The 20189-nt window shown below is 38.8% G+C and overlaps 1 protein-coding gene and 1 long non-coding RNA gene across 3 annotated transcripts in view; one reads left to right on the top strand and one right to left on the bottom strand.

The window, feature by feature from the left end:
• CFAP299 (cilia and flagella associated protein 299) overlaps positions 1-20189 on the bottom strand; it is a 702620-nt gene that overhangs the window by 644422 nt on the left and 38009 nt on the right. Inside the window, exons 1-2 of one of the 2 annotated variants that reach the window (XM_063663795.1) lie at positions 10116-10129; positions 9813-9948 (exon numbers count right to left, since the gene is read on the bottom strand). In XM_063663795.1, the coding sequence (XP_063519865.1) occupies positions 9813-9923 (111 nt within the window). In that variant the 5' untranslated portion in view covers positions 9924-9948; positions 10116-10129. Of the gene's footprint in view, positions 1-9812; positions 9949-10115; positions 10130-20189 lie in introns of those variants that run through there. The other variant, XM_054486128.2, reaches the window with a different exon arrangement.
• LOC129035592 (uncharacterized) lies at positions 10005-14837 on the top strand. The gene is made up of 3 exons (XR_008502238.2): positions 10005-10207; positions 11746-11809; positions 12495-14837. It is a non-coding gene; the product is annotated as an uncharacterized LOC129035592 (long non-coding RNA).

Below are 20189 nucleotides of genomic sequence, written 5' to 3'. Positions count from 1 at the left end.
TGAAAAATGCTCATCATCACTGGTCATCAGAGAAATGCAAATCAAAACCATAATGAGATACCATCTCACACCAGTTGGAATGGCCATCATTAAAAAGTCAGGAAAAAACAGATGCTGGAAAGGATGTGGAGAAATAGGAAGGCTTTTACACTGTTGGTAGGAGTGTAAATTAGTTCAACCATTGTGGAACACAGTGTGGTGATTCCTCAAGGATCTAGAAATAGAAATACCATTTGGCCCCGTGATCCCATTACTGAGTACACACCCAAAGGATTATAAATCATGCTACTATAAAGACACATGCACACATATGTTTATTGTGGCGCTATTCACAAAAGCAAAGACTTGAAACTGACACAAATGTCCATCAATGATAGACTGGATTAAGAAAATGTGGCACATATACACCATGGAATACTATGCAGCCATAAAAAAGGATGCATTCATGTCCTTTGTAGGGACATGGATGAAGCTGGAAACCATCATTCTCAGCAAACTATCACAAGGAAAGAAAACCAATCACTGCATGTTCTCACTCATAGGAGGGAATTGAACAATGAGAACACTTGGACACAGGGAGGGGAACATCACACACCGGGGCCTGTCATGGGTTGTGGGGAGGGGGGAGGGATAGCATTAGGAGAAATACCCACTGTAAATGACTAGTTAATGGGTGCAGCACACCAACACGGCACATGTATACATATGTAACAAACCTGCACATTACACACATGTACCCTAGAACTTAAAGTATAATAATAATAATAACAAAAAGAAACTGTTGGGCTAGGACAATGGGATTTTCTAGATATAGGATCATGTCATCTGCAAACAAACATAATTTGACTTCCTCTCTCACTATTTGAAAACCCTTCATTTCTTTCTCTTGCCTGATTGCCCTGGTCAGAACTTTCAATACTATGTTGAATAGGAGTAACGAGAGAGGACATCCTTGTCTTCTGCCAGTTTTCATGGGGAATACTTCCAGCTTTCGCCCATTCAGTATGATATTGTCTGTGAGTTTCACATATATTGCTCTTATTATTTTGACGTATGTTTCTTCAGTATCTAGTTTACTGAGAGTTTTTAACATAAAGGGATGTTGAATTTTATTGAAGGTCTTTTCTGCATCTATTGAGATAATCATGTTTATTTTAGCTATGTTTATGTGAGGAATTACATCTATTAATTTGCCTATGTTGAACCAACCTTGCATCTCAAGGATGAAGCCAACTTGACTGTGATGGATAAGGTTTCTTATGTGCTGCTGGATTCAGTTTGCCAGTATTTTATTGAAGATTTTGGATTGATATTCATCAGGGATACTGGACTGAAGTTTTCTTTTTTTGTTGTATATCTGCCAAGTTATGGTATCAGGATAATACTGGCCTTATAAACTGAGTTAGGGAGGAGTTCCCCTTTTTTCAATTTTTTGAAATAGTTTCATTAGAAATGATATCAGCTCTTCTTTATACCTCTGGTAGAATTCAGGTGTAAATTCATCTGGTCCTGGGCTTTTTTTGATTGTTAGGCTGTTTATTGTTGCTTCAATATCAGAACTTGTTATTGTTCTACTCGGGGATTCAATTTCTTCCTGGTTCAGTCTTGGGAGGGTGTATTTGTCCAGAAATTTATCCATTTCTTCTAGATTTTCTATTTTCTGTGCAAAGAGGTGTTCATAATATTATCTGATGGTTATATTTTTGCGGGGTCAGTGGTGATATCTTCCTTATCATTTCTGATTGTGTCCATTTGATTCTTCTCTCTGTCTCTTTTTTTTTACTAGTCTAGGTAGCAGTCTATTTTATTAATTTAAAAAAAACTAGCTCCTCGATTTGATTTTTTTTGAAGAGTTGTTCATGTTTCTATCTCCTTCAGTTCAGCTCTGATCTTTGTTATTTTCTGTCTTCTGCTAGCTTTGGGGTTTGTTTGCTCTTGGTACTCTGGTTCTTTTAGTTGTGTTGTCCGGTTGTTAACTTGAGATCTTTTTAGTCTTTTGATGCAGGCATTTAGTGCTATAAATTTCTCTCTTCACACTGCTTTGGCAGGATCCCAGAGATTCTGGTACATTGTCTCCTTGTTCTCATTAGTTACAAATAGCTTCTTGATTTCTGCCTTAATTTTATTATTCACCCAGGAGTCATTCAAAAGCAGGTTATTCAGTTTCCATTTAGTTGTGTGGTGTTGAGTGAATTTCGTAGTCTTGAGTTCTAATTTGATTGCACTGTGGTCTGATAGACTATTATTATTTCAGTTCTTTTGCATTTGCTGAGGAGTGTTTTACTTCCAAATATGTGATCAATTTTAGGGTAAGTGCCATGTGACAATGAGAAGAATGTATATTCTGTTGTTTGGGTGGAGAGTTCTGTAGATGTCTATGAGGTCCACTAGTTCCAGAGCTGAGTTCAGGTCCTGAATATCTTTGTTAATTTTCTGTCTCAATGATCTGTCTAATATTGTCAGTAGAGTGTTAATGTCTCTCACTATTATTGTGTGGGTGTCTAAGTCTCTTTGCAGGTCTCTAAGAACTTGCTTTATGAATCTGGGTGCTCCTGTATTAGGTGCATATATATTTAAGATAGTTAGCTCTTCTTACTGAGTTGAACCCTTTCTCATTATGTACATCCCTTCTTTGTCTTTTTAAATCTTTGTTGTTTTAAAGTCTGTTTTGTCAGAAACTAGAATTGCAACCCCTGCTTTTTTCTGTTTTCCATTTTCTTGGTAAATTTTTCTCCATCCCTTTATTTTGAGCCTATGTGTGTCACTGCACATGAGATGGGGCTCTTGAATACAGCATAGCAATGGGTCATGACTCTTTATCCACATTGCCATTCTGTGTTTTTTAATTGGAGCATTTAGCCCACTTACATTTAAGTTTAATATTGTTATGTGAGAATTTGATCCTATCATCATGATGCTAGCTGGTTATTTCGCAGACTTGTTTATGTGGTTGCTTCATAGTGTCATTAGTTGGTGTACTGTGTACTTCAGTGTGTTTTTGTAGCGGCTGGTAATGGTTTTTCCTTTCCATATTTAGTGCTTCTTTTAGGAGATCTTGCAAAGCAGGCCTGGTGGTGATGAATTTCCTCAGCATTTGCTTGTCTGAAAAGGATCTTATTTCTCCTGTGCTTATGAAGCTTAGCTTGGCTGGAAATGAAATTCTGGGTTGGAAATTCTTTTCTTGAAGAATGTTGAACATTGGTCTGCAATCTCTTCTGGCTTGTAGGGTTTCCACTGAGAGGTCCACTGTCAGTCTAATGGGTTTCCCTTTGTAGGTGACCTGGCCTTTCTCTCTGGCTGCCTTTAACATTTTTTCTTTCATTTCAACCTTGGAGAATCTGATGATCATGTGTCTTGAGGTTGATCTTCTTGTGGAGTATCTTACTAGAGTGGTCTGTATTTCCTGAACCTGAATGTTGGCCTATCTTCCTAGGCTCAGGAAGTTCTCCTGGATGATATCCTGAAGTATGTTTTCAAACCTGGTTCTGCTCTTCCAATTTCTTTCAGGTACCCCAATCAGTCGTAGGTTCAGTCTTTTTACACAGTCTCATATTTCTCACAGGTTTTGTTTGCTCCTTTTCATTCTTTTTTCTCTATTCTTGTCTGCCTGTCTTCTTTCAGAAAGATAGTCTTCAATCTCTGAGAGTCTTTCCTCTGGTTGGTCTATTCTGCTATTGATACTTGTGATTGCATTGTGAATTTCTTGTGTTGTGTTTTTCATCTCCATCAGGTCAGTTATGCTCCTCTCTAACCCAGCTATTCTTGTTATCAGCTCCTGTATTGTTTTATCATGATTCTAGCTTCTTTTCATTGGGTTACAACATGCCCCTTTAGCTCAGCAAAGCTCATTATTACCCAACTTCTGAAGCCTACCTCTGCCAATTCAGGCAGCTCACCCTCAGCCCAATTCTGTGTGAGACCTGTTGCAGTTATTTGGAGGAAAAGAAGGCACTCTGGCTTTTCGAGTTTCAGCATTTTTGCAATGACTGTTTCTCACATTTTGTGGCTTATCTAACTTTAATTTTTGAAGATGCTGAACTTTAAATGGGGTTTTTATGGGGTCTTTGTTGTTGTTTCTTTCTATTTTTCTTTTAACTCTCAGGCCATTCTTCCATACAGCTGCTTGTTGGGGAATCACTGCAGACCCTAGGTGCCTTGGTTTTTCCCTTACCTGAAGGTATCACCAGTGAAGGCTGTGAAACAGCAAAGATGGCAGCCTTCTCCTTCCTCTGGGAGCTCCATCCCAGTGGAGTACTAACCTGTTGCTGGCCCAGACCCTCCTGTAGGAGGTGTCTGGAGACCCCTGTTGAGAGACCTCAGTCAGGAAGGTTGGGATCTAGAGCCTGCTGAAAGAAGCAGTCTGGTTGCCTTTTGGTAGAGCAGGTGTGCTGTGTTGGGGGACCCTTCCTCATCCACACTGCCTGGACTCTCCAGAGCCAGCAGGCTAGAAAGGCTGAGTCAACTGAACTGCAGAGACATTGGCTGCTTCTCCCCTCAGAGGCTCTTTCTCAGGGAGAAATCAGAGTTCTGTCTGTATAACCCTGGCTGGAGTTGCTGAAATTCCTGCAGGGAGGCCCCTGCCCAGTGGGAAGGAATGGATTGGAATCTAACTCAAAGAAGCAGTCTGGACCAGGCATGGTGGCTCACACCTGTAATCCCAGCACTTTGGGAGGCCGAGGCGGGTGGATCACCTGAGGTCAGGAGTTCAAGACCAGCCTGACCAACACGGTGAAACCCTGTCTCTACTAAAAATACAAAAATTAGCTGGGCGTAGCAGTGCATACCTGTAATCCCAGCTACTTGGGAGGCTGGGGCAGTAAAATTGCTTGAACCTGAGAGGCGGAGGTTGCTGTGAGCTGAGATTGCACCACTGCACTCCCGCCTGGGCAACAAGAGTGAAACTCCGGAAAAAAAAAAAATACAATAAAATAAAGGAGCAGTATGGCCACATTCTGGAACAGCAGTTGTGCTGCATTGTGAGGGGTGAGGGACTCCTCCTGTCAGGGCCACCTAGACTCCCCAGAGCCAGAAGGCTAGAACTGAGTTGCCCAATCTGCAAAAATGTCAGCCACCTGTCCCCCTGGGAATTTGTCCATCTTAGGTAGTCTCCAGTCTACTGCACTAGCCAACTGGAATTCTAAGCGAGTGGGTCTTAGCTTGTGAGGTGCAAGGGAAGTGGGGCCTGCAGAATGACACTGCTTGACTCCCTGAATCTCCTAGAGGAATGTAAGGATGAAACTCCCACCTTGTCAGGATTCCCAGGGCTGGAGACTGAAAAACTCCTCGGTCTCCATGTGAGCCTCTGTGTGAGCCTCTGTGTGAGCCTGAGTGACTACTCTGCTGAGACTTTGCACAGCTCTGTGTATTGGATGGAAGGCCCTGGTAGATTGGCCTCCTGAGGGGATCTCCTGATCTGCGGGTTGCAATGATCTGAGAAGTGTGGTTTCCAAGGCAGGGTTGCACAATCACTCACAGCTTCCTTTGGCTGGGAATGAGGGATCCTTTGGCTCTGTCCCACCCTGCTTTTCTTCATTATCCATGGGTCGAGGTGATTGCCTAGTAAGTCTCAAAGTGAAAACCTGGATATTTCAGTTGAAGGTGCCAAATTCACTCTCCATTTTCATTCTTCTCCATGACAGCCATGGACTACAGTTGCTTCTACTCAGCCATCTTGGCCCCTCCCCATTTCTATTTTATAAATAATGGGAAGACAATGCCCTAAGTGAAACTCCATGTTGTTTATCTCTGTAAATAGTTTAGCCATTACTGCTATCCATTAGTCAGAGACATTTTAAATAATTCTAGCACTCTTTGATCCTTTACCTGAGAAAAGCAGGTTAATTAGGACTTTTATTTTTCCAGTGGTCATAGGCACCTTTATTAAAATAAACAGCCTGTGTTTATTTAAATAGAAGAATTACTAAGAAAGAACCTGGAAAATTACATAATCATAATTTTGCCGAAACTTTTTAACGATTTCTATATTGATTTAGGGAATTAAGTTAATTAGGTTAGATAATACTAACTCCCAGAACAAATATTGTTCTTTGGGTTAGCAGAGGAAAATCTAATTGCTGATAATGTGATGCATTTCTTTTGATGCTTTGAAGCTATTCAGTAAAATAAGCAAAGCACAGTGTACATAGCATAAAGTGCTTCTTTTATTCTTCTGAGCCACCTTACTCCTCTCTAGCTTATCAAATAATTAACTGGGGTTAGTTTCCCTTTTTTCCATATTTCTCTTTCTTCCTAAGCAAGCATTATGTAAAAAGTTGTGTGGTTATTAGATTCATACACTATTTGTGTACTTACTGTGATCTGAGATGTTAAATAATTATATAGTGGTCAGGGTGATAGCAGCAAATTGTTGGTAAACTCATGACCAAAAAGAATAAAAGCACTATTTACAAAGATATGGGCAAAATTAATGGAAACCAACACGGGATGGTGAAGCATCCTTGGGTTAGCAAGAGCGGGAAGCCATTAACACCATTTGGCATAAAAGAAGATAAGGGAGGAAGCAATTCCTAGAGCAGGGAGTGCTGCCAGACCCTGGAGAGAGTGCTATAGCTAATGGAATGAGAAGATGGCCAAACCTAAGGAAGGTAGCTGCTTCTAAACCACAGACATAGGAAGATGACAGGGAATAAATCCTCTAACCACTTCCTTCCAGCCCCCTGAACTCCAGTTGGTACCTCCTATTGGCTGAAACCAACCCAAAGCCAAAAGCTCCTGATTAATGACTGTGAAGGTCATTGTCCAGGGGCACAGAGTGGATCTGGCAAAGATTATATGATTATTTGTATGTCAATCATTGGTACTAACTTTTTATGCAGATTAATTGAAAACTTTTGGAAGCAGAATATACTACACACAATACAAGAGTACCTGGAAGATAGTCAGTGTTTGTAAAATGCTTGCTGAATAAATAAAACTTAGACTGGACTATAAGCATTATATACTTAGGTTTCTGAGGTCAAGTCTAGAATAGATTCTTACTTAAACTCTTAGCAGTGTAGGCAAAATCCACTACATCAGGCGGTTGGTGAAGGATTATCAACTAAAAAGGTGGTTGGATAAATACATGGGTGTACAGATAATCAGATGAAAGTATAGATAACTCATAACATTTTATATACTTTAGGAAACTTGAATAATCTAGTCCAACTGTTTCATTTTGTAGGTAAAAAATGGAATTTCAAGTTGATTAAAAACACAATACTGCAGAGTTAGAACCAAAAAAAATCTTATGACTCTAGCCTCTTCTACTAAATATGCTACCTCTAATTTAGAGTTTACAATTTGTTTCATTCAAATAAATTCAAGAGATCTCTTGTATAACATTATGACTACAGTTAATATATTATGTTCTTTTAAAATGTCAAGAAAATAGATTTTAAGTGTTCTCACCACAAAAAATGATAATTATGTGAGGTAATACATATGTTAACTTGATTTAGCCATTCCACAATATATATATAATTTAAAACATCATGTTGTATATGATAAATATCGACAATTTTGTTAGTTAAAATAAAATGTTTTAAAAGTTGTTCCATTCAAATCAAAGTCAGTTACTGATGATGATGATGTGAGAGAGAGGAAAAGCACAAGTATCAGCTCACTTAGCATGGTCCATGATTTGTGAAACATGCTTGCCATACTACTGAAAGAATGCTGAGGAGACTACTTGTTTCTGTGTGACCTAAGTGCACAATGAACTTACATCCACAGAAAGTATTTGAGAATGTAGGTCTCTAGAAATAATAGCACTTTAAAAGTTGTCACTAATCAATCCAAATATATACATATATAAACATATATATATATATACCTGTCTAATTATCATTATTCAACTAAATCTTCATCTTACCTTGTATGAAACTACAACAAAAATAAGCTTAATCAATGCCAAATATAAAAGTAAATTTCTTTGTCATTTCCCCAAATATAATTACCACCTTCCATTTTGGAAACCTTTAATGAATTCTGACTGATGGGCTGGGTGTGGTGGCTCACACCTGTAATTCCAGCACTTTGGGAGGCTGAGGCCGGTGGATCACTTGAGGTCAGGAGTTCGAGACCAGCCTGGCCAACATGGTGAAACCCTGTCTCTGCTAAAAATACAAAAATTAGCTGGGTATGGTGGTGCAGACCTGTAATCCCAGCTACTTGGGAGGCTGAGGCAAGAGAATCGCTTGAACCTGGGGAGCAGAGGTTGCAGTGAGCTGAGATGGGGCCACTGCACTCCAGCCTGGGCCACAGAGTGAAACTCTATCTCAAAAAAAAAAATTCTGATTGATGAAACACAAATTATTAATTTCACATCTGTAATTAATATTAATGTTTTAGGTCCATACATGAAGAACTGTGCCTTAAAAAATATTAAAACCTTTCTTAATAATACTAGGTTTAAATTTGCCAATCTTCCACATACGCTACAAAGATGATTTTAGTCTATCAAGATGTTTATTGTGTATATTTCATTTTTTGTTTATTTAAACATTCAAAAATTTAGATGTAAACATTGTTTAGCAGCATTACTTTTTCAGTGTCTTGGATGCAAGGCATAAACTGACTTTTATGACTTTAAATATATTATCTGTATAATATTTTAAAATTTTGCTTTTGAAGCCAGGAGCTATATTGGAAATACCACCTACATTTATTTTTTGAATGTACTGAAGAATAACACTTTTGAAACCCGTAATCCATATTTAATTGAAATGCCTTTGTAACCAATCTTTGAAGTCCAAAAGTGTCAATCCACTAAAATGCAGTTACTTTGTTGCAGTTCAGCAGTGTGGGGAGCTGGTGGCAGGATGCAAATCCTTCCCAGACTGATGTGGCTTTTCACCACATAGTGGCGCCTGTTCTCTCTGGCCTAAATACGGATAAGGCATTTCTGGGTCCTGTGGAGAGCACAGCCGACTCTCCAGGTGAGTGTCCATTTAGTAGGCCTATCCGGGAAGTTTGGCTAGGAATATACTGGGACTTTGGGAGCCATCGTCCGCCTCCCAGCTTCCCAGCACTGGTGACTTGTTAATTCCTGCGCGTCTGGGTTCTCCCCTGGCACAGGACTAGAACTCCATTCTGTCCCCCACTACCCTGCAGCGGGGATAGCTGGGGAGGGGATTGGCTGTTGGGCAGAGGAAAGCAACCCATTAGGTCCAATTTCGCTCCTTTTTTGTGTGTATATTTTTACTATCAAAGTTAGTTGTGATCATCAACTCGATAAACTTGAATCAGGAATATGTCTGCACAACTACCTGTAATGCGCCTCTGTAATTAAAGTACTTTCAGAATCAATTAGTGTAAGGTGGAAGTTCATGAACCCAAATGCCCAATATAACACCAAATACACTAGGTTGGTGTAAAGATGCCATCTTCTGTTCTTTAATATACCAATTGGCAAAGCAGAGAGAAACAGGTGTCCGTCCTAGATCACAGCCGGAGACTTCTCAGCAGACCTCCTTCCTCGCAGAGAGCGGCTTTGGAATGGGAGTGGGCTGGGAGGAGGCAGGATAGGCCAAGAAGCACAAATTCATGGCTCCCCAGCGTGAGTGTGCCCGCGCGTGTTTCTGCGCTGGGTGACTCTAGGGGCCCAAGGTCTGTCCGAACCGGGGAGCGCGGGGCGGTAAGGACGCGGCAATTCACCTAGCCAGCCGCTTTAGTGTCGCGGTCCCGAAACCGCGGAGCCTGACAGCTGAGCGGTCCAGCGCCAGGGGGCGACCAGCCCACGAAGCGGGGACTCGAGGAGGGACCGAGGGACACGCGCGCGCGGCGGCTACTCTGCCGCGCTCCGCCCTTACCTCCAGGTAGTACAAGTCCACAGTAGTGATCTGCGAGTCCAGGAAATCTTCATAGGTGTTGAATTGAGTGACAATATTGTCCAAGGCCTTCAGCCCCTCTTCCTGATCCATTGCGGTATCCTCGGCCGAAGCGTCCCTAGCAACGGAAGCAGGCGGGCAGGGTCAGGAGGCTCCACCCACTGAGTTCCTGCCAATCAGTTGAAGCCGGTGTGAGCTTTGGACGTTAATCCCACCCCCGGGCGGTTGGTTGCAGAGTTTCTGGCTTCTGCCTCACTCCTGTGAAAACTTTCTGGAATGACCCACCCGAGTTCAGGTCGGATACCCATCCACCGACTCAGGCTTCGCTGAACTGTTGAGCAACCAGAGAGGTGCAAACTGCAATCCAAAGTTAAAAAGTATGACACTGCCTAGATACTTAGACAAAACATTAGGAATCAGCTCCCAGTTGCATTCTAAAACAATGTTATGCAAGACAAAAATACCGAGACATTTTGCAAAAAGAGTATCTCAAAAACAAGTATATCAAAATGGTGTTGCGACAAGGACAATAACAAAATAATGATTTTGTTAAATTATTTTTAAAGTTATAACAAAGGTAAATTATTGCTAATGTTTGTGTACAAGAAGCAATTTATGAAATTCCCAAAGGAAAGAAACTCAATCAAAAAAACGTCTTTGCAGACCTTTTTTGGCACCAAGTTCTTGCAATTATTTTACTATTTTAGCACAGTGAAAAATTTTGCTGTGTTGAAGCTGTCCTTTTTAAAGAATAAAATATCTGTGAAATCTTATTAAATAAAGTCTTTTACTAAAGATTTTTTGTTTTCTTCAGAACAGTATTGTGTTTTTAAAATATGAATTTAAAGTAATCCAACATAGCAGCTGGCAAAATATGTTCAGAACCAATCTTTGGATTTTAATATTTTACAAACAATCCTTGGGAATTAGCATATAATACAATGCTAAGCCTTTAATTGTTGCTCTCTAAGTACGTTTCTAATTCATCTTGAAGATTTTCACAGATTTGCTAACAAAATTTTAATGAAAACATCTGGTAAGATACTTCATTTCAGTTAGCTTTCCTAATTTAAAAAGTTCATCTTAAAAATTAGGATGTCATGAATTGCAAATTTTAAGTGATAGAGACACAATATTTAGGATGCTACTAACTTTTTTTGTTTGTTTGTTTAATGAATGTATTCTAACATGTTTTTAAATATATTTTGGGCCTTATTTTTGAATGCAATTTAATTATTGAATTTGGGAAAACAAAAAGGAGATAAAACCTTGGACACTGGTAACCCATCAAAAGTAATAATAGGCCAGGTACAGTGACTCCCAGCACTTTGGGAGGCCGAGGTGGGTGGATCACGAGGTCAGGAGTTCAAGACCAGACTGGCCAACATGGTGAAATTCCGTCTGCACTAAAATTACAAAAATTAGCTGGGCATGATGGTGGGCGCCTGTAATCCCAGCTACTCAGGAAACTGAGGCAGAAGAATCCTCCTATATCAAGATTTCATCACTTTTAAGAAACAGTAAAGCATCTAGAGAACGTTTGGGTTTATTAAACTAGAGCACTTCAATGAAAAGGACCTATATGTTAGTAAAATGTGAGGTCATGGTTTGGATATATATTGTTCTATTGTATCAATTGTGATTGTGCATTTTTTAGAGAAACCTATTAAATCTGCCATTTGGTCAACATCTCTTTGATGAAGTAATCTCTACAGTATCTAAATTTAAACAATCATGAAATTGTTTTCAGTCAATGAGTTTAGAAATGTCTTCTAACTCAAAACACTGAGGCGGATTTTCAGCAAATCAGCTTCTCTATTAATATCCAGAAAATGCATAAACTTATCCTTGTTCCTCGCAGTAAGGCTAGAATTAATAGTGAGTATAACTCAATTGTCCTTTTCTAAACTTTCAGTTTAACTTCAGAACCACTTTCAGACCTGTGCCTGAGAAATGAAAGGGTGGCAACAAAGAAATTAGTAAGTTTCAGCAAGCTTCTCTTTTCTTTGCCAGGCTTTTGTTATGATCAAGAAATACTTTATTTTGGATAACATGCATTCCTACTTCAAGTCCAAGATTTTTAAAGACTGAAACATGGAATTTAGCACCAATCCCAGAAATTCCATTCTTTGCAAAAGGACAAAGAAGGATTATGTATATTCATAATAAAACTCCAAGATGTAAGAAAGAGGAAACATATGTTATGTAAGAATAACAAAATATATGCCAGATTTAAGGTACTTACTTGGTGGAAGTATATAAAAAAGTTTCAAATTAAGCTCTACACTTTGATATTCCAAAATATTTGGCAATATACTATGATAGCTGAGACAGTGAAAGGAAAACATACTTTGGTTTGTCGACATGAAAGGAAGGGAATGTTTTGCTTATTATGTTAATAAGAACTTGAGGCTCTATTAAGATGTTCTATTAATATGTTATCATATTGTAGGAAAAAAAACATATACTTACTCTAATAGGACAAGAGATTTGTGTCTGGTGTTGCCCAACTGCTTGTTAACTATGACTGCAGATGAGGGCTATTGCTTAATCATCAGCCAAGGAGAGCTTTTTTGCACTTAGTAACAATGGTGACGCTAAATCTACTTGAGCTATTTCTTGTGATGAGATCACTGGACTTCCTCACAGTCTCATTTATTCTAGGATGCTGGAGTTCTGGTTCCACTGCTTCTCTGTCCTGGAGACACAATGTGTGCATGTGTCATAATCCAGGAGTTTGCTCCTGCCTTGTCACTGACAGCGTGAAAGGAAAATTTCAGAAGAGAGAAATACAAGTATAAGATGGAATTCCTCCCAGGACTGGGGTTGACAGATGTCTGCAGCTAATAAAGATTGAAAACTACTACTGTGCTATGGGATAGATGATGGGTATGATCACCACAACCACCACTTTGGAACAGAAAAAAACTTGGGCTCTCTGTGGCTCTATAAGGCATTACCAAAAACCCCACTGAAAATTCCCTCAAGCTTTTTGGCTACAAGGAAATCAGCCTCTACCCTAAAACTCCACTCCCCCTGAGTGGGCAAACAATCAGAATATAGCACATGTGAATAGACGGCCACCACAAAAAATGTGGAGCTGCCAGTTGCAAGCAGGTGCCCAGCATTGCCCTACAATCTATGTTATCTTTTTCTTCAATTCACTCTTACCTTCTACTATGGCTTTTTCCACTTTCTCCTCTCTCCTTTATCTTATATCATCCTTTCTCAAAGCAGATAAACTTAACTCTTACACCCAAAAGAAGTAAGTTATCACAATAGATTTCCCGCAGTCAAATGCTGTATACAAGCTTATTCACATTCATATCAACGTTTTACTTCTTCCATTGTGTAAAGGGAGAGATTTACCTCCTCCCATACCTTCACTACACAGGTTCAATCTCCTTCTGTCTTCTCAGTTTCTCATTTTAATTATTCCCTCTCTTTTTTGTTGTTAATTTATCTCTCCTCTCCGTCCCCACCCCAGCTCCTTTCCCATTTTAAAAATAAGCAAATGATCCCCAAAACCACTCTCACCTCCATAGACAATGTTAGCTATAGGCTTTCCTGCCCTTTACAGCAAAGCTTTTGGAAAGAGCTGTCTACAATCACTGTCTCCATTTCCTTACCTTCCACTTTCTGCCCAACATATTCCAGTCTGTTTTTACGCACTGCTCCACGATTTTCACCAAAGTCAATTATGACATCTTTGCCATTTTTTCTGTCCTCATACTGCTTGACATTTAGCAGCATTTGACCCTGTGACCACTCCCTTCTCTTCGAAATTCTCTCTCTTAGCTTCTGTCACATTACTTTGCACTGAGGTTGGTTAGTTGGTTGTTTGGTTGGTTTTCCATTAGCTGTTTCTTCTCAGTTCTCTTTGCTAGCTCCTTTTCTCCTTACCTAGCTTTTAAAAGTTGGAGAGTCTCAGGGTTCTCTCCTAGACCCTTTGCTGACTCTACACTTTTGTTACTTGGAGCTCTCACCCACACTCATTGCTTTACTTACTGCCTTACATGCATATGGTTCCTCTATCTATATAATTAACCAGGTCACTCTTCCAATTATATCTAACTGCCTAGCAGATGCCATTTGGATGTATAACATGTATAAATGAAAATTTTTCTCTTTTTGTGCCTCCTAATCTTGTTCCTCCTCCAGTGTTCCCTCTTTCAACACACGGGTTCCTCTCCTCTCAGTTGTTCATGTGAGAAACATGGAAGACAGTCTTGAACCTTACCTCTCCCATCACCCCTGAAATGTAAGGCCTGTTATTTCCGTCTCTCAAGTACGTCTCTTGAAGGCTTAAATTTCTCTGCAACCTAATTGACATTGCTTCCTTGCCTAAGCCAAAGTCTGGCACCTAAACTCCAAGAATATAATCTTTTCTGGTTTCCCTATACTCTTCTGGCCCCTTTCCATTCCACTCTTCAAAATGTAGTTAGTGTTTGTTTAAAAACACGGATCTCACCAGGCCTCTTTTAAAAACCTTCATTGGCTCCCCATTACCCTTAGGATAAAGTACAATTTTGTTTTGTCTTTTTGACATGGCTTACAAGACATTCCACATCCTGACCTTCATCTGATACCCTCTACTGCACACGTTACATGTTCCAGCCACACCAGACTTTTTTCAGTTTTGAAAGGAGCCTCTACTTCTTTTGCTGCTGGGTCTCAAACATGCTGTTCCCTCTGCCTAGGACATTCTTTCATAGTACACACTTTTTCCATTTACCTATTAGCTCCCTATTATAGATCTCGGTATAGAGATCGAGATATAGTAGTCTTCTATGTTCCCAGAGCACTTTCTAATGCATTTATCATTTGTTGGAATATCTTGATTATTATAAAGTATTTGACAAATGTCTATACTGCTTATTAGAATCTATGAACATAAAGGCAAAGACTATGTCAACCCTCTTCACCACTGTATCCTCAGCATCTAACGTAGTACCTGGAACATAATGATCCCTCAAAAGTATTTGCTGAATAAAATGCTTTTTCTATAGATTTCAGTCATTCATTTTGGAAACAAGGTGAAAGGCATTACAATCCGCATGAGGAATAGCCAGAAAAACAACCTAAATTTTAGCACCTACATTTTAGAAAGGCATTTAGCAAAACCAATGTAATAACAGCACAAGTCAGAATTCTTTTTGATAAAGAGATATTTTGAAGCACTATGCAAATTCAGATGAGTGAAAAATTACTTCCAACTGGAAGTTGTCATGAAAAGGTGATGACATAGCCTTTGTGCTGAATATGAAGTACTGAGATGGGGAGCTGGGACTCTGAATAAACGTCCATGTGACTGAGTCTCATGTGCTAAAGTTTCAAGGTGAGAAAACGAGAGGTATGTTCAGGGAAGGGTGATAAGACAAATTTATTTAAAGTGCAGGATATATGCAAGAGGGCAGAAAAATGGAAGGGCAAGTTAGAAGTAGACCATGCTGTGGTCTGTCTATTTAAGAAGCTTTAACCATACTCTCCAAGCAAAAGAGAGCTAAAAGAAGTGTTTGCAAAGACATGATCATCACAACTATAGTTTTAAAGATTATTCTGACAGCAGTAAATGACTGGAGGGGAGGTAGGAAGACATCTTAGGTCAGGAGACAGAAGAAAAGGAGAGGTTGAAATTAGGAGTAGCTGCAGGGGAAATGTACTTAAGGAACCTCTGGGGAAAGAATTTTACAGCCAGAGACTGATTTCAAGCTTTTTGCAGACTTCTTACCCTGAAGCAAAAGTCAGAAGATTTTCATTTTAGACCAAACTTTCACCTGCTCAAAATAAGAAATACAATGACATGGTTGGTTTCTAATGAAACCTTCCTGGTACATAATAAACTCAAATAATGAGGCACTGACTTGAGGGTAAAAAAGAAATTCAGATAAAACCTTAGGAGAAAATAAAAGGAGACATCGTTAAAACCCCAGAGATGAGGTGGAAATAGGCTGCCTCTCTGAGAAATATATTTATTTCTTCTAAAATACGTGATAATCTCTATAGAATTCCTAAGAGCTTGATCTATTTTAAAACAACATCTTCTTTCTAGCTTCTGAGTACAACATCAAAGCTCATCAGGCACTCAACATTTCTGCAGCCATGGTAATAATACAACTCCAGTCACAACTAAGCAGATACAGAAAGGGAAAAAAAATCACTAGACTTTCTAAGAGAAGCATTAAAGGAAGTGGTGCCAATTCCATTAAGAGCTAATTCAACTCATGCTCAGCTCTACTTCTCTAGGATATCAAATATTCTTTGGCTACAGACTCATTAATCACAATAAAAATGTTTTGATCCATCTTTCCTATTCACTCTCACTTACTGAAGCAAAAGTAAGACTTATTTACCTCAGTAATCAGTAATGTAAATTACCTCAGTAAGGTAAAGTCACCAAAGAGTCAGGAACTGTGCTAGGCTTTGAGAGCGCAACCAAAAAATAACACCTTATTCTTTAAATCTTCAAGGATATTATCATTTAGGGAAGACAGAAGGAGGACCTGAACTGGTAGTTGGCGGAATGAAGGAAAGGAAGAAGATGAACTAAGCAAACTGGAGATATAAATGTGTAAACAAGTGAGAAAAATAAAAATTTACAGGAGCTATGATAACATATATGTATGTATAGAGTGCACAGCTGGGGTATCCAATCTTTTGGCTTCCCTGGGCCACACTGGAGGAAGAATTATCTTGGGCCGCACATAAAATACACTAACACTAACAATGGCTGATGAGCTAAAAAATCGCAAAAAAAAAAAATCTTATATTGTTTTAAGAAAGCTTATGAATGTGTATCGGACTGCATTTAAAGCCGTCCTGGGCTGCACGTGGCACACGGGCTGCGAGTTTGACAAGCTTGGTGTACAGAGTGGAAAATATACGAGAAAAAAATTGATTCTATAGCATAAAATGCAAGAATGATGTGTTTTAAGAAATCAATAGGAAATAATTTTCTATTCTGGAAAACAATGAGTTAGGACTGTATGGCCTCTGAGGGCACATCTAGCTTCAAAATTCTGTGATAATATTCTAACTTAAACTTTCAACAAGTGTTCAGATTTAGCCTACAGGAAATCACTCAGAAGAGAGGAAAACAGTGGAATTTTGTCATATCGTGCACTTTGCTGGAAGAAAGCACAGGATTTTACTAAATTAATTCATGACCACAAGTCTCAACATACTTGGCAATACCAACATACTGTCTTAGTGGTTTATTTTCTTTTTTTTAAGTCTATTTCGCATCTTTTTTCCTATTCAAAATTGTCATCTTCCTTCTGTCTTACTCCTCATTCCCTTCAGCATCACCCCGCCCCCACCCCTACCTACCCACCCAATACAACCCTATCTACACTTGTTCTTAGGTATTAATCTTGTCCTTTGTTATGATGAATATAATATTCCTATCATATACAACCTATGTCCTCCAGTTCTCTGGATATCATCCTCTCTCACCTTCTCAAGGATTTCATTCTGCTGTCAGTCACATTCTCCCTAGCTTTATCCATTCCTCCCACTCTGGGTCACCCCAACAGCACACAAGCACATTCTAGAATCTCATGTCTTTAAAAGAAGTGAACTCCTTTGACCCCATGTTTTGTTTCAATTACTGTCATTTTTATTTTCACCTTATTAAAAAACCTTATTGAAAGAGTAATCTATATTTATCATCACCCCTTCCTCATCAACCTGTTCTCTTCTAAGCTTTCTCCAACCAAAATTTTCCCCCACCACTTGACAAAGATTGTTTTTTTCTAGGTCACCAATTACTTTCTTGTTTTCAAATCATAGGGATGTGGCTCTACCTCTAATGTACTTGACCTTTCAGTGGCATTAAGCACAGCTTGCTGGTCATTCATAAAATACCTTCTTCTCTTAGCTTCCATAATACCACACTCATACTGCACTCATACTACCTATTCTTATTAGCGTAACTTGTGAATTCCACCACCTTGGCTAAACTTCTACATGTTTGGATGTTCCAGAGCTTAATCCTGGGCCCACACCTCTCCTAATTTATAACCTCTCCCTCTTTGCCTCACACTGCACATCTAATCCACCAGCTAGTTTAGCTTTCTCAACTTCTATATATATATATATATATAAAACTTCTCTCTATATATATATATAAAATCCATTCACTGCTTCCCATTTTTACAATGCACCCAGCCATCATTTTTTGCCTGGACAACTATAATAGCCTCCTAAATGGCTTCTTTACTTTCCCTTTTGCTTCCTTCCTTAATCCAGACTCCACACAGTAGCCAGAGAATTTCATTTAAAAATGCATATCAGATCTTGTCACTCTCCTGTTTAAATCCTCATTGACTTCCACTGCAGTTAGAATAAAATCCAAAATCATTCCCTTGGCTTATGAAGCCCTACATTTCTTCTCACCCTGGCTGTTTTTCTGGTCTTATCTCTTACTTCATGCTACCTCAATTCCACTCTACCTGATGGCCATGCTGTTTTCTTTCTCTTCCCAAAATCTATTATGCTTGGTCATGTTTTCTTGGCCTAGAATCTCTCCTTCCCTGCCCCAGTGTTTGAATAGCTGGCTCCTTTTTGTCCTTCTGATATCAGGATGTAAAAGATACCTTAGGGCATATGGTAAACTCCCAGGCCAAAGTAACCAAGTCAATCTTCATTACAGCTTATTATATGATCTGCTGCATCATATTAGTCACATATTGGTCAAGTTCATTTGCTGGAATGCAGACTCTATGTAGCAAAGATAACGTCTGCCTAGTGATCACTACTATATGCTCAGAATCAATAACAGCACCTGGAACCTACCAGGTTCCACTCAGTAAAGATTTAATGATGAAAAAGTGCAAGTTTTATAATACAAATATACAAAATTATGAAAACAATTTTATAACAATCATTTGATAGTCTAAAAGACTACACAAAGTTTAAAATATAATTTTGTAATTATAGATACACTTATAAACAATGAAGTTTTATAAAATTAATCATTTGATATTTTTATAAAGGCTACCCAAAGGAATTTAAAATCAGAGAATGTTGTTTAAACTGAACACCAACTGTACCTACATTTATTTCTAATAGGCTTCTCTGAGTCCACTGATACCCATAAGAAAGCACTTAGTACCTCAAGGAAACTATAGAAAGTAGTCAGAAGAAACCACAGGCCAGCTATAGTCTGAAAGTGTTTTCTATTGTGATTGGCCATTCTGACATAAAAATCTTGGTGAGTGGCTCATTATCATCATTTCTACTCCCAACCACTCTCCCAGAATCACACCACTACAGTGTGACGGGGCGACTATGCCCCATCTCCTCAGTATGCAACACATTGGCATAATGAATATAAAGTCTCAAGTAATCTATGAATTCATAGCTGAAATATACTGAATATGTATATACTTCCCAGCTCTTACCTATTACACTAGCTTTTATTCCCACCTGTCTTCTTCATTTTCTTTTTCCAAACTTTTCAAGGATTTGACATGAACAGACCACAGGTTGCTGTATTATAGGATACAGACATACACACACACGCAATGCACACACACACCACAATCCCATAGAGATGCAAATAAAAATGCAAGGATATGGTTCAAAGCCATCATTCGAACACAACATATACACCTTACAGATGGAAGATATGGACAACTAGATTATGGAATTAATTACCTTCCAGGATCTAATACCGACAGTTTCAAAAAGAACTGCTTTACATGCAGCTAACTGAAATCAACAGGAAATGGAAATACTAGTCACAAATAGGAAAATAATTTTTGAATAAAACTATCTTATGTATTTGGCTTGGATAGATTTCAGCCTGTGAGTAGGAGCTTCGGGACAGTTATTACACCAATCTGTATCTGCACTCAGTTCAGCTAGTAGGGCTGCAGCTGACTTTATCTTCTTCTAAAGACTCAATTTCAGGTATAGGGCCCTAGAACATAATACAAGAAGATACTCTTTCCTTCATCTATAGATACCTAGAAAATAGGACTATTTTCTACATTTTTGCTGTTAAGAATGGCTTTATTTTAAAAGTCTTCCTCCAGAATATATGCCCGGATGGCCAGCCAGTCACATAAGTGAAATTAAATTTTCCAAAAACATGGTATGATTTCTAAGAAACAATGTGGCAGTGGAAATAAAATGGCTAATTTGGAAACAAGGATTTTACTTATTGAGATAGAAAAGGTCCTTCATATATTAACTTAGAAGGACATTAACTGTTGTCTTTGTAGAAAATAAATTTATGTACCACCAGCAGTTTAATTTTCAAATGCAAAAATGGATAAGATGGGTATTATTTTTAGGAAAGTTCAGACACAACTAAGGGTAATTCTAGCCAAATAATCTGAACAGTAAATATAT

The sequence above is a fragment of the Pongo pygmaeus genome, chromosome 3 (genome assembly GCF_028885625.2).
Source record: "Pongo pygmaeus isolate AG05252 chromosome 3, NHGRI_mPonPyg2-v2.0_pri, whole genome shotgun sequence".
Taxonomy (NCBI): domain Eukaryota; kingdom Metazoa; phylum Chordata; class Mammalia; order Primates; family Hominidae; genus Pongo; species Pongo pygmaeus.
Note: the sequence above shows the minus strand (reverse complement) of the source record. Positions and strands in the feature narration are given on the sequence as shown.